The sequence below is a fragment of the Hyperolius riggenbachi genome, chromosome 1 (assembly GCF_040937935.1).
Source record: "Hyperolius riggenbachi isolate aHypRig1 chromosome 1, aHypRig1.pri, whole genome shotgun sequence".
Classification (NCBI taxonomy): domain Eukaryota; kingdom Metazoa; phylum Chordata; class Amphibia; order Anura; family Hyperoliidae; genus Hyperolius; species Hyperolius riggenbachi.
The window spans coordinates 416,450,927-416,465,120 of NC_090646.1; the positions used below are offsets into that span (position 1 = coordinate 416,450,927).

Consider the following 14,194-nt stretch of genomic DNA (forward strand, 5'->3'; position numbering starts at 1 on the left):
GTACCCGGTCGAGTTATGGTGGCCCAGGACGCCTAGGATTTCATGTAGTGAATGAAGGGGATCTCGAAAGCTCTCTGCATTACAACAAACTTTAAATAACAGAACGGCATGCTTCCAATAAGGAAATGATATGTAACTGCTTACCCCTGTGCAAAATTAAACTCCCATAATGCACCACTGTAAGACACTGGCTAGAGTCATGTAGATTAATGAAAAGTACATTTGGCACTGCCCATTGCCTTGGACTGATGCATTATAGGAGCTTTATTTCAGGTAAGAGTAGTGGCAAAACTACAGAGCAATGTTCCACAGTGGACATACTACACTGGGGGCTCACCATTAGCTGTCTTTTACACATGAGAAAACCAGCTGTGTGTTTAATTTATCCCCAGAACATGCTTCCTAAGGACAACCGCAGTGAGAAGTGCTTGAGCACGATGCAGTGAATAGTTTGTTACTACCTTAGCACCAATGCGCTGGATGATGCATCCCCTCACCCCCATGGGTCATTGCCGCATGGGCCCACTTGCAATTATAACCTGGTATGTACTGTACTGGTATGATGTTCACCAAGGAGGAACAACCACATGCTACTAACTTATGTTTTTAAAAAAGCAATAGTACTGTACTTTGCAGAACAAATCTTGTAAATAAATGCTGCTAAGGACCACCCAATATTTTTGATAGGACATTCAGGGCATGCAAAACGAGGCCAGAAACCTTCCTTTTAAAAATATATTTCTTCACATACTGTGATGTAATTTCACCAAAGTAACATATTCTCTGTGAATGGCAAAAAGAGATATATTGACTAATGTTTACTGTTGCGCTATAATGCTATTACCCAGTGCTGTTGTCAAAAAAGTATTTTGCTTGTGTCCGCTTCTTGTCCAGTTCATCTATGGAGGTCACTGGCTGGTATTCTTCCACAAGTGATGTCAGGGTTTTCACAATCTGTGATACCACCTGAAAGCTGCTGTCTGGTGGGTAACATAGACCAACTCTGACCCAATCACCCCTGTAAGGAGAGGAGGTGAACAAATCACAATATCAATACATGTGATGCAAGGTAAAAATACTGATACTGATAGATAATGACAATAAAAGAGGAATAATATTATTAGGATTCCTCCTGTGGCATGTTCTGTCCATTGCAGTTGGAGCCGCAAATGGACAGTTCCGGCTTGTCAGTATGCATTCGGTTGTGCATTTGCAATGAGTCACATTGTCATTTGCAATTGCTCTGCAGTTCTGGACAGCTCAGGGTGCTGTCACTATTCCACCAATGGTTTACTACAGCTGAACTGCAGCCAGATAGCCCTGGATTTCCTGCATGCATGTTCTTACATAGTACTGCATGCATTTGTTATAATGGTCTTTCAGTTCGCAAATGGTATTCAGGCCAGCACAGGATTGAGTGATTACCATTCAGCTGTGTGGAGATTTGCATGCTTGCATCCATTGGCTGATGCCAGCATAAAGGCCTGCCTCTCCTGCTAGACCCCGACCCGTCATAGTCTTAGCTCTGTCTAAGCTGTTACTGGGTCCCTTGATATTGTAAAATATATTCCTTGTCTTAGTTCAGTTATCCTGTGGAGCTACGTTATATATTTCCCACGGGGACATATATACGTACTCCTTCTAGTATAGAGATTTGTATTGCCTAGCCTTGTTCGCGGTATTGCTCCTGATCCTAGCCAGTCTTCCTTGCTTATGTTATATATCGGTTCGTTTGTAGTTTCAGTGATAGCTGTAAATTGTAATACGCTAGGAAATCATATCCATTGTATATCTGTCTATGTATTACGCTTGCCTGCCTTTGGTTCTGCTATTTCCTGACTATTCTGTCCCGTCCTTGCGAGGTAGCCATTGCTGTGGTTGCTATTGGTTACCTCATTCTTGTCTTTGTGAATGCTTGCTGTCACTGAGGCAAGTGACTTGATTAGCAAGCATTCATTCTGTCAGCCTCTGTCCTCCTAGTCCTGTCCTTGCAGGTAGCCATTGCTGTGGTTGCTATTGTCTTTCCCACTCCAGTCTGTCTTGTATCTGTCTGAATGTTTGCTATCGCAAGAGCAGCGCAACATCGCACTGCGCTGTCATTTCCTCTTATCAGAAGCCCAGAGCTGCAGTTGCTCTGGGCAGCCAGTGTAGCCTCTTCCATAATTCAGCTCTCAGCCTTGTTGTGCTGGCTGGTCAGAAAGTATGACCCCCCCAGCGTTACAAATATGCATTAATTTGCTAAGGCAGTATAACAGTGGAGAACAGGACTAGAGACTAGACTGGATTTTGGATAGGATTGAGGGGTTCTGGGGTGGCCCATTTTACATTGGGGGCAACATTGGGCCAGCAAAGTGGCAGATGCGGCCTCAAGAGGTCAATTCCCAAGAGATGTCATACTGAAATCGATCGTGAATCGGCCTCCGGTGTATGGGCACCAACAGATCTCTCTCCACTCAGATTCAATCAGAGAGAGATTTGTGTTTTGGTCTGCCCATTATCACTAGGTGTATGGGTACCTTAAGTTAGTATTAATAGGCAAGCTTGTCTCTGCTGTGATCATAATTTCAAAAAATTATCAACAATGTAACAGCTTTGTTTTCCTTATTGATGTAAGGATAATTTTAAAGCTTCTTGTGAAGAAAGACCTGAAAGGTTAGTCATCTTTCTGATCCTGTGTCAGGCTATGTCCAACATTGGCATTTTCCAGTTTAGCACCAATGACGGACAGAGTGTGACACAGGAAAACATGGGTGCCGCTAGGGGCATTGTTGTGAACACTTTGATCACCGCCACTCCATGCTCTGTGGCTGTACAACATAATATTAAGTGGGCGCATTTGGGCTCACCGCAAGGGGCTCCATTGTTGGATTTACTTCAGCACAGGGTCATGCTATTTGGATAAATAAAAGTTGAACAAAGTTCGGACACTTTGATCCCCTTTGGCACCACGCTGCACTGTGTAATAGACTGGGGTGCATGTGCTGCTTCTTACTTGCAATTGCAAAACGATTTTGCCCCTTAAAAACTGAACGATCTTTGGAGAAATTTCTGGAAAAGCGATTTTGGGCCCTGCTTTTCCTTATGAAATCATTCTGAAAATGCTACATGCCGAGCAATTGCAATTTTGGTAAATTCCAATCGCTCCTGCGGGATCCTGGCCTTTCACGTTCAGCAGCAAATGCTTTTGTAATTGCCCGGGATTCCTAGAAAGCATAAATCGCTGCTGAAAGCCCTCAAATGCTTCCAGGCCTTACTCCAGCTATTTGACTTTAATTGCATTTGTTGTGCATTTCCTATTTTCAATGCATATTGCTTTGAATTTTCTGTCCTGACAATGCTGTCATTCTAGGTCTACCTGTATGTTTCCCTTTGCAACCTTCTCATTGTGTATGTACTTGCTCCAAATTTTAGACACAGCTCACTGGGAACAACCAACATTCATGTTGATTTAGATTCCTGAAGGAGTTATATAATCCTTTCAATTATTTCAACTGACAGCTCTTTAGGGCCACATTTCTTGTCAGTCAGTCAAGTGAAACAGCTCACTGGGGTGTCTTACTGCAGACTAAGGGCCTGTACACACTGCTGCGTTTGCACTGCATTTTTAAAATCACATCCGTTGTTTAAATTGCAAGGTTTTTTTTTGAAAAATCATGAAAATTGTGATGACCTGTACACAGTGGTGTGATGTGTATTTAGAAAAACGCAGTTGCGCTGCATTTGACAAAACGCTTGAAAACCGCAATGCATCTGATTTTCATTGCATTTTTTTAGGTAAACAATGAGGAAGTTAGGAAAAGATAACCTCTGCAAAATCGCAAGCATATTGCAAGCTCACTGCATTTGTGATTGCGATTTTCAGTGTGTGCCGGCTCTCATTTGCATGATTAGACTTGAGCAGAAATTTATATTACAGGTTGGTTCCATATTTTTCCTCAACATACAGTGTTTTCATATGTTTGTCTTCTACTTGATCTGAACAAAGATGTAATCATGTCACTTAAACTTTTTTTTTTGGGAGGTATTTTTCACAAAGCCAGATTTTGCAGCTGTTTGATAAAACAGTTTGTCATATCTCTGTTTTTTTTCCAGGGGTTGTACCACAGATGGTAAGGAATACTGAACACGTATGAAAACAAAACTATAAAAACGTACCTATCAAAGTTTATTAGATAAAGGTGTATGGTTTGAGGAGCTTGTCCATTCCAGTGTATAGTGTATCCTTTCTGCAGCATCACTACTGGCTGGTATTGCTGGTACGGAGCAGTTTTTGGATTAATTCCCCTGAGCGACATTGGATTGGATGGGTACTCATCTCTTGCAATGGATATGGTGAGGTTTTGAGGATTTCGAGCTTGAATGTAGAGCTAGTAAAACAAATAAAAACAAGGAGGTAAAATCCATTTGAAACAAAAAACGTCACATTTTTATTCCTTGGCTTTTAAAATGACGTGGTTCTGACATTTTTCAAACAGAAAAACAAGACTAAAGTGGCTACACTCCATGCAATTTCCCCATTAGATCAGCTGATCAGTCAGTAATTTCCAGCATGTCCGACCTGCTTCTGATTGAGAGATTGATTTTTTGCAGTACTGATCTCAAAATCAAACCCTTTCTCAAGGGTTGGATTTCTAATGATTTTTAATGACCTCACAAGTGGATGGAGCTAAGAAGTAAACTTCAACACCCCTGGCCAATTTATAGTACTACTGCCACATTCCAGATTATGTACACTGCAGCCCTCAAACATTCGGGCAGTGGGAAGAAATATTCCAAATTTACCTATCATTATTGCACAAGGGCCTATATGCAATTAACATTTTTCCACAGTTTTCTCCAGTTGATATTTTCACAACTTGTTGATAAAATGTTTTTTAAACTAGGAGCAAGCAAGAAAATATTCAAAATAGTTTTGATAGTACTTTTTCACCTACTTTTGGTTAGTTTTTCAATTATAAAATGCTTAAAAAGTTTTTTTAAAGAGAATATGAAAATTATCTCCTAGGAGAAAACTCAGGAGAAAAAGTTAATTGCATATGGGCCAAAAGCCCATACATAATCTCCCTTTTCTCCTGAGTATTCTTCAAGGTGATATTTCCACAACTTACCACCAGCAAGCAAGGAAATACTCAAAATAGTTTTGATAGTACCTTTTCGCCGACTTTTGGTAACTTTTTCAATTGTAAAATGCTTAAAAGTTATTTTAAAAAGGATATGAAAATTATCTCCAAGGAGATAACGTAGGAGAAAATGTTAATCGCATATGGGCCAAAGTTTCTTATTTTTCAACAAGAAAAAGAAAGCATACATGAAAACTTCACAGTAGTCATTGATACAATAGTCTGGGTTTATCTGCCTTGGTAGACAAAGTAGTGTCAAACACATAGTGACATTGCTTCTCCATATTACAAACTACCAGCCATATATAATATAATGGCCTCTAGTAGAACCAAACATCATATTGCAAATTTCAGATCAACTCAACAAAAGATAAGAGAACAGAAAAACAAAGATCAGGAGAAAACAAGATACAGAAAAGAGAACAAAACTAAGACAGAAGTAGATAGTCCATTCAAAAAGATGGACCCCACGAATAGTCATACTGTCACGGAATAAAAAGATATTTTTCTTCTATTTTATAGTTGCTTCCTCTTTAAGAGTCATGATAAGATTGTCTTGGATTGTCTGGAGCTAATAACATGGATTCTGAACTGGTAGCACCTAACAGAGGACTATTAACAACTGTAGCAATGACATTGCTTGGTTGTGAAACTCTGCACAGTCTTCTGATGAAGCAATGAGGAAATTCCCTTGCAAAACTGAAGTTAAGACAGTAAATAAACCAGTCAAACATTAAGGCTACGTTTCCACTGTAGCGTTACATTTTCGCCTCGTATAAGATTTTTCTGATTGGTGAAAATTCGCATGTAAATTTGTACGCGTTTTTATGCGAATTTGCGTACGCAAAAATTCGCATTAGTTACATATGCATAATCTGCCTAGTAACAGCTTAGTCATGACTGCTGACAACTTCCTGTAACCATGGATCTAATGCGAATTTTCCGGCAAGTAACGCGAAAATTCACATTGCCTATACAAAGCATTGTACGCGAATCGTACGCGATGTCCGAAAAAATGATACAGGACCTCAGATTTTTTTCACGCGTACGAAAATTCGCATAGAGTGGAAACGGCTGCATTGACTAACATTAGTTTTAAAATCTATGCGAATTTTCTGAGCAGAAAAACTGACACAAAACGCACAAGTGGAAACCTAGCCTTAGTGACACAACAGCGACCTATTAAACAGACAGCATTGGTGGAGTCATATCAACTCACGCTGATACTTATACTCTGACCCAGAGCAATATTCTATTCCATAGCCATTCAAGAAAACATGTTGGCATGCACAAAAAAAGTAAATCAGAGATTCCCAACTAACACAAAGCTTAGAAAAAAACAAGACTGCTAAAGGAACACGGAGACCGTTTTAAAATAAATCATACAGAACAGTTGACTCACTAGCAGCTATATAGTGTGTACATGGCTGAAAAGAGATTATGAAATAGTGGGGGCAGTCAGTGTCTTGGCCAGTAACAATGAACACATGATCCACAACTATATGCAGCTTATATAACCCTAGCGAACTAGGCTTCTGGGAAACTGTAATGAAGTTGGCAGTCAGCAGATGCTGATGGGAGTAGGAAAACTTATCGACCATAAACATGAGATGATCATGAGACAAGAGGTCAAGGATTTACTACAGGATTATCAACTCATTGAAAAATACAAAAAATCCCTCTCATGTAATACATAATTTGCTACAATAGTTTTTCTTTTTTATGGAAACGGTTGAACACATTAAAATCCACAAATCAACCCCTAATCACTAACCTTTACTGTGTGCTGACAGCGCATGTATAAATTAGCAGGCCTTACACAAACGGTGCAAATCACGCTACACAATGTGTATAATGCCCATTGACCTTTACATGCACCATCAGCATACAGTTAGTGAATCAAGGCCATTGTTCTCAAATTGCAATATGTTTGACTGGTAGCCACATTTTGCTGTACTGAATAAAACTAAAGAGACCAAATGTATTTATTAAAGAACCACTATTGCAAAAATCACAAAATTTAAAATGCATGTAAACACATTCAAATAAGAAGTACATTTCTCCCAGAGTAAAATGAGCCAAATATTACTTTTCTTCCATGTTGCTGTCACTTACAGTAGGTAGTAAAAGTCTGAAAGAACCAACAGGTTTTGGAGTAGCTCATCTCCTCATGGGGGTTATCAGGGTTTTCTTTATTTTCAAAAGCGCTTAGCGAATAGCAGTTACTCCGTCTAACTGCCAAAAAAAGTGTGCAGCGAGCAGGGAGGCTGGCCTGCTTATTTGTGCAAATCCTTTTCAGGGAGTGTCTTTACCAAGAATAAAAGCCATGCTCAGAATCCTCTATGGAGAGATGGTGTAACGATTGTGGAATCGTCTCCGTGGTCAGCGCACTAGACGTGCGCTGACACAGCGGATTTCCTCCACAAGCGTATAAATTTGCAGGAACCCAGCAGTAGGTGCAATGCACCTGCAGAGGGAAATTCCTGACGGCAGGTGGAGCTGTGGAGTGCAGAGGAACAGCTCCTCTGCTCTACCACACACGCCAGACAGGAACTGTACGAAGGGAAGAACTGTAATCGCAAGAGAAGCGATTGAGAGTGAGCACAGAGACAGATTGTGTGTGTGTGCATAAAACTAGTCGCCAACCCGCGACTGCGCACACACCACAGCAGATACGAAGCAGGAACGCGATCGCGAGAGGTGCGATCACCAAGCGTGACACAAGGCTACAGCAAGGCGGAGCACGAGGGTAGCAAAGGCACAGCAAATCATACAATGAGGAAATATGGAAAATAACAAACGCTAGCTAACCGCAAACACCGCACTCATTCGCAACAGTGCACGCGGTTACGCGAGCGGTCTCCACGTGATCAGCACAATAGAGACAAGCACGCCTAACTAACCATCAACAGACAAACATGAAACAGAGGACGCGAACGCTTGCTTAACGGTTACCTCACCGAGCCTCCAGCAAGCGTCCGTAGCAGACAAGACAAACACACGAAAATAGGGACAAGCGAGAGATAGGATCCACAGCACTAGCGAGAAGCGAGTGCAATCCAGGTACAGAGTAGCAGAACAGAAGGATCCACAGCACTAGCGAAAAGTGGCTAGCGCGATCCCAGAAGACAGAACAGAAGGATCCCCAGTGCTAGCGAAAAGTGGCTAGCGCGATCCCAGGAGACAGAACAGAAGGATCCCCAGCGCTAGCGAAAAGTGGCTAGCGCGATCCCAGGAGACAGAACAGAAGGATCCCCAGCGCTAGCGAAAAGTGGCTAGCGCGATCCCAGGAGACAGAACAGAAGAGATAGCTGGTAGCAACCGCTGCACCAGCTATACTCCAAGAACAGAGATCAGAACCATTTCCTGTCGACCACCGCTGGGACAGGACAACAGCAACAGAACAAACAAACAGATAAAAAATCCTCACTGCACTAGGGAAATCTGCCTAGCACAGCTTCCAGGAATTACTCTAAGATAACTTCAACAAGAAGTAGCATGGCTGACACTCTCTAGGAGTGTGTACTACAAACCCTGAAGGAATGACCAGCAAAGGACTGTGGGTAATCCCAACCTTTATACTGCCAGTCATCACAGGAGGCAGGTAGGGGATTTGCATAACGAATGTATGCAAATTCCTCAGCAGCAAGCTGCAGAACTAACAAAATGTCTCTCTTAAAGAGACCTGCAGAATGCAGACGTGAACAGTGATCAAAACGCTGCCTGTCTGCACAGGCAGCTGAGCAGATTCTCACAGTACCCCCCCTTCTAGGGTCGAATTCCAGACGACCCTCAAAACTGATATCTCCAAACCACTCTAACAGAAGACTCATGAAGGTCGGGGCAGCCCGACAAGGTCCAATTCCAGAGTCAGTCCACCCGAAACCGACCTCATCGGAAACAGAAGCCACCAAAACATGCCCATCAGTACTACCAGTCTCAGTATAACACCCATCAGGACTGTGAACGCCAGAGAAGAAGCCATCGACACCCTCCAGACAATACCCACCACCTTCCAAGGAGCGTCCGAAAATACCAAATCTGCCACAAAACCTGTTCGAAGTGTCTCTTTCAAAACAAAAGCCGCTGTTGATCGTATTCAGGGTACCAAGCAAAACTTCTCTCGGAATCTCCCAGAACGCCTTGAAGCTCCGCAGAGATTCCAAGAAGCCAGAACGCTCACCAGGCTCACATGGAGAGCTACCAAGCACCCCCATGGAACCTATGACAGTTCCAGATTCAGAATTAGCAGGACACCCATCAAGATCAGGACTTTCAGGGACCACTTCTGGGCATGCAAGCAGGCAGGCTAAATCAGAACATGTCTCCACCGAGGAAGCATCTGAGTACGCTGGTAACCGAGGTACACTTGGGCTTTCTGGGTCACAGAGCACACTGGGGTACACCAGCACAGGAGAAACCTCAGGACATGTTGGGGAACTGCCAACCTCAGAGTCCGGCACGACAAGACCAAAACCAGTACCGGGCAGAGAATCGTCATGAGTGGAGGTCACAGGCACTGGACTTTCAAAAGAAGACTCGGATATAAATTCAGAAATTTCTGTGACAATAATATCATCATTGACTACATATGAGTGAAGCTCCATCAGAGCTGAAAAGGTAGCCAGCAAGGCAGCAATGCCTACGGAAGAGGGTAACACTTCAGAAGGACTTGGGGGGCAGGAGACATCTCCTACAAGTTCTGCACCCTTTGGGAGGAAATCGGAGACCTCCAGAACATCAAACAAGACCTCAGGAACATCATTTTTCAAGTTTTCTAGGAAGGATTCTGAACTATCCATGTTACAGGGCAAAACTGGAACTTCATCTTGTGGACAGGGCAGATGTCCCAAGGAAGGTTCCACCATAAACTGAGATTAAATTTCATAATCATGAGGGGAATGTACAGGCATATTCACTGGACCACACACTGACTCCCTAACTTCCTTCTCACTGAACCCAGAATTCTGCGTAGCAGTCAAACTAGCTTGAAATTCCAAAAGTGCAGAAAAACAGGTGAAAATAGCAGCAATACCTAGACGAGCCTCTAGGGGCACTGCAGGAGATATTGTACAAGGCAATATTGACTCATCCAGAGTACTGGGTGGAGAGTCAATACTTTCTTCAGAATCAGACTCGCAAATGTTAATGCGAGTGGACATAATGTCTTTATTCATGATACAGGGCAGGCTCAGAGACATCTTCTCTGGACAGAGCAAAGGTGCTTCAGTATCAGGTTCGCAAACCCAAGGCGCTGTCTCACTCTTGGTCTCGGCTAACGATGTCGAATCCGAGGAGTCAGAACGCAAAATTTGTGAATCCAAGATCGCAGTCGATTGCGAAAGTGGACATTTCGAAGACAGGGATTCAGAGGTCTCCAGGCTGGATTGCTGGATCTCAGAAACGCCAGCTGACAATGTGCTTTTACAAACATCAACTGAATGAAGTACACGTTGTTCATTCAGAATCATTTTCCACATACAAATCAGCGGACTCACAAAGTCAAATTCACACCCCTTTCCTTTTCTTAAGGCAGAAGCAGAACTTATACATGCTCTCAAGACAGACTCACTTCTGGCAATGTAGTACTCACAAAAGGACTTTGAATCGTTCTCCAATTCGTACACCAGCGATTCGAGCTGCTTTTTCTGGAACGGGGGCTCCCATTCACACCTGACTAGATCTGAGCATACATACTGAACAATATTAGAAGAAGGAGTTGTGACAACAACATGAGAAACTTTATTAATCACATTACCCTTACTCTTGAAACCGCATAGTTTGGGAATTTTCCACATAGCAAGATCATAGATGGAGGATCTTAAAGTAGTACTGGGAGAAGAAGATCTGTTTTTACAAGACAAGGGATCCCACATATCATTGACAAAACTGACACACCCACGCCGATCACAATCAGCAGGAACATCTGAGAAACAGGCATCAGATCGCACAGATTCAACCTCCAAACAAACAGAAGAAACTTCATCAGAATTCACACAGGTGTCCACAAACGAGGCACACTCATTCATCTCAGGTCGCACAGTGCTTAAACTCACTTGCTTTACCCCAGGAAGACAGGAAGGATCATGTGACAATGGTGTCTCTTTATTGAAAGTAATTGGTTGGTGTGTGTGCAATTCGTCCAAAATGAATTCCCACACATAAATCACCAGATCCACAATACATTCGTCACATTCACCAGAATCAATCAAAAGGTACATAGAGTCGAGACAATCATTCAGGATATCCTCGCTTTTTGCGATGTAAAAATCGCAAAAGGCATTCCAATCCAAATTAAATTCCTCCACCAAGGCCCCAATTTCCCATGAGGCAAATGGCGGTTCAAATAACCCGGTATCGATATAATCCCCATATGGGTGGGGATCAGGGACGAGCACCGATTTTTTAACTGCTTTTATATAGTGTGCGATCCTACCTATAATAGGATCCACATACGCTTTTGTCTCAGGCAATGACATCTGAAGCAAATCAAAGGTTCCCTCTGCCCTGGGAATTTTAGTTGGGCTGGTCATTCTGTAACGATTGTGGAATCGTCTCCGTGGTCAGCGCACTAGACGTGCGCTGACACGGCGGATTTCCTCCACAAGCGTATAAATTTGCAGGAACCCAGCAGTAGGTGCAATGCACCTGCAGAGGGAAATTCCTGACGGCAGGTGGAGCTGTGGAGTGCAGAGGAACAGCTCCTCTGCTCTACCACACATGCCAGACAGGAACTGTACGAAGGGAAGAACTGTAATCACAAGAGAAGCGATTGAGAGTGAGCACAGAGACAGATTGTGTGTGTGTGCATAAAACTAGTCGCCAACCCGCGACTGCGCACACACCACAGCAGATACGAAGCAGGAACGCGATTGTGAGAGGTGCGATCGCCAAGCGTGACACAAGGCTACAGCAAGGTGGAGCACGAGAGTAGCAAAGGCACAGCAAATCATACAATGAGGAAATATGGAAGATAACAAACGCTAGCTAACCGCGAACACCGCACTCATTCGCAACAGTGCACGCGGTTACGCGCCGTCTCCACGTGATAAGCACAATAGAGACAAGCACGCCTAACTAACCATCAACAGACAAACATGAAACAGAGGACGCGAACGCTTGCTTAACGGTTACCTCACCGAGCCTCTAGCAAGTGTCCGTAGCAGACAAGACAGACACACGAAAACAGGGACAAGCGAGAGATAGGATCCACAGCACTAGCGAGAAGCGAGTGCAATCCAGGTACAGAGTAGCAGAACAGAAGGATCCACAGCACTAGCGAAAAGTGGCTAGCGCGATCCCAGGAGACAGAACAGAAGGATCCCCAGCGCTAGCGAAAAGTGGCTAGTGCGATCCCAGGAGACAGAACAGAAGAGATAGCTGGTAGCAACCGCTGCACCAGCTATACTCCAAGAACAGAGATCAGAACCATTTCCTGTCGACCACCGCTGGGACAGGACAACAGCAACAGAACAAACAAACAGATAAAAAATCCTCACTGCACTAGGGAAATCTGCCTAGCACAGCTTCCAGGAATTACTCTAAGATAACTTCAACAAGAAGTAGCATGGCTGACACTCTCTAGGAGTGTGTACTACAAACCCTGAAGGAATGACCAGCAAAGGACTGTGGGTAATCCCAACCTTTATACTGCCAGTCATCACAGGAGGCAGGTAGAGGATTTGCATAACGAATGTATGCAAATTCCTCAGCAGCAAGCTGCAGAACTAACAATCTTAAAGAGACCTGCAGAATGCAGACGTGAACAGTGATCAAAACGCTGCCTGTCTGCACAGGCAGCTGAGCAGATTCTCACAGATGGCTTATTTTACTCTGGAGAAATGAGCTTCTTATTTGTGTTTACATGTATTTTAATTTTAATTTTATTTTTTTTGCGATAAAGGTCCTTTAATCAAGAGATATGTGTAAATGCATGTGGAATAAAGGTAATGAATAGTTTGGTTTAAAGTAAATAAATCTGCTGTAAGCCTCATAGTTAGAGATGTCGCGAACGGTTCGCCTGCGAACGGTTCCAGGCGAACTTTAGGGGTTCGTGTTCGCCTGCATCAGGCGAACTTTTGCGGAAGTTCGATTCGCCCCATAATGCTCTATTGAGCAAAACTTTGACCCTCCATATCACTGTCAGCACACATATCATTGCCAAACACACTTCTCTCACTGCTGGAGGCCCGCCCACCCTCCCAAGCAAGGTCCTTATACCATTTGACTCAGTTGTCTGCCTACACTAATTAGTTATGGGACAGCTGCTACACACTCTGCTAGGGAGATTTTAATTAGCCTCTTGTGGGTCCCCTCCTCCCTCCTACTGGAGGGAGGAGGGTCTCTTCTGCCAGGGAATTATACTATTTTAAAAACCAGTATACATCATACCATGGCTGGGAATCGAACCCAGCTCTCACTGTGTGGTGGGCAAGTCACCCTAACCACTGTACCACTACAGTAGTAAGTGAAGCTGGCCTAAAATTTACCATTTATGCTCAATGCAATAGAAACAGGTTGCTTACAGGGAACCTTAACTGAGAGTGATGTGGATGTTTCCTGTAAACAATACCAGTTGCCTGGCAGTCCAGCTGATCTTTGTGACTGCAATAGTGGCTGAATCACACCCTGAAACAAGCATGCAGCTAATCCAGTCTGACTTCAGTCAGAGCACCTGATCTGCATGCTTGTTCAGGGGCTGTGGCTAAAAGTATTAGAGACACAAGATCAGCAGGCGATTCAGGCAACTGGTATTATTTTAAAAGGAAAAATCCATATCCTTCTCCGTTTAGGTTCCCTTTAAGGATTTTTGTAGTATAAAAGCCAACTCACATTGGCTGGGATTTGAACCTGGGTCTCACTGTGTGGTGGGCATGCACCCTAACCACTGTACCAACTGAAGCTGGCCTAAAAATTACCATTTATGCTCAATACAAGAGAAAAAGTAGACAAGACAAATAACATTTATATCACACTTCTCCAGACTCAAAGCACCAGAGCTGCAGCCGCTAGGGCATGCTCTATAGGCAGTAGCAGTGTTAAGAAGACTTGCCTAAGGTCTCCTACTGAATAGG

The 14,194-nt window shown here is 43.3% G+C and overlaps 1 protein-coding gene across 1 annotated transcript in view; it reads right to left on the bottom strand.

Annotated features, from left to right (window-relative positions):
* The window catches only part of CEMIP2 (cell migration inducing hyaluronidase 2), a 145,740-nt gene that overhangs the window by 24,528 nt on the left and 107,018 nt on the right, over positions 1-14,194 (bottom strand). The window contains exons 18-19 of the mRNA XM_068236357.1: positions 4,156-4,367; positions 845-1,018 (exon numbers count right to left, since the gene is read on the bottom strand). Coding sequence (XP_068092458.1) covers positions 845-1,018; positions 4,156-4,367 — 386 coding nt within the window. The remainder of the gene's footprint in view (positions 1-844; positions 1,019-4,155; positions 4,368-14,194) is intronic.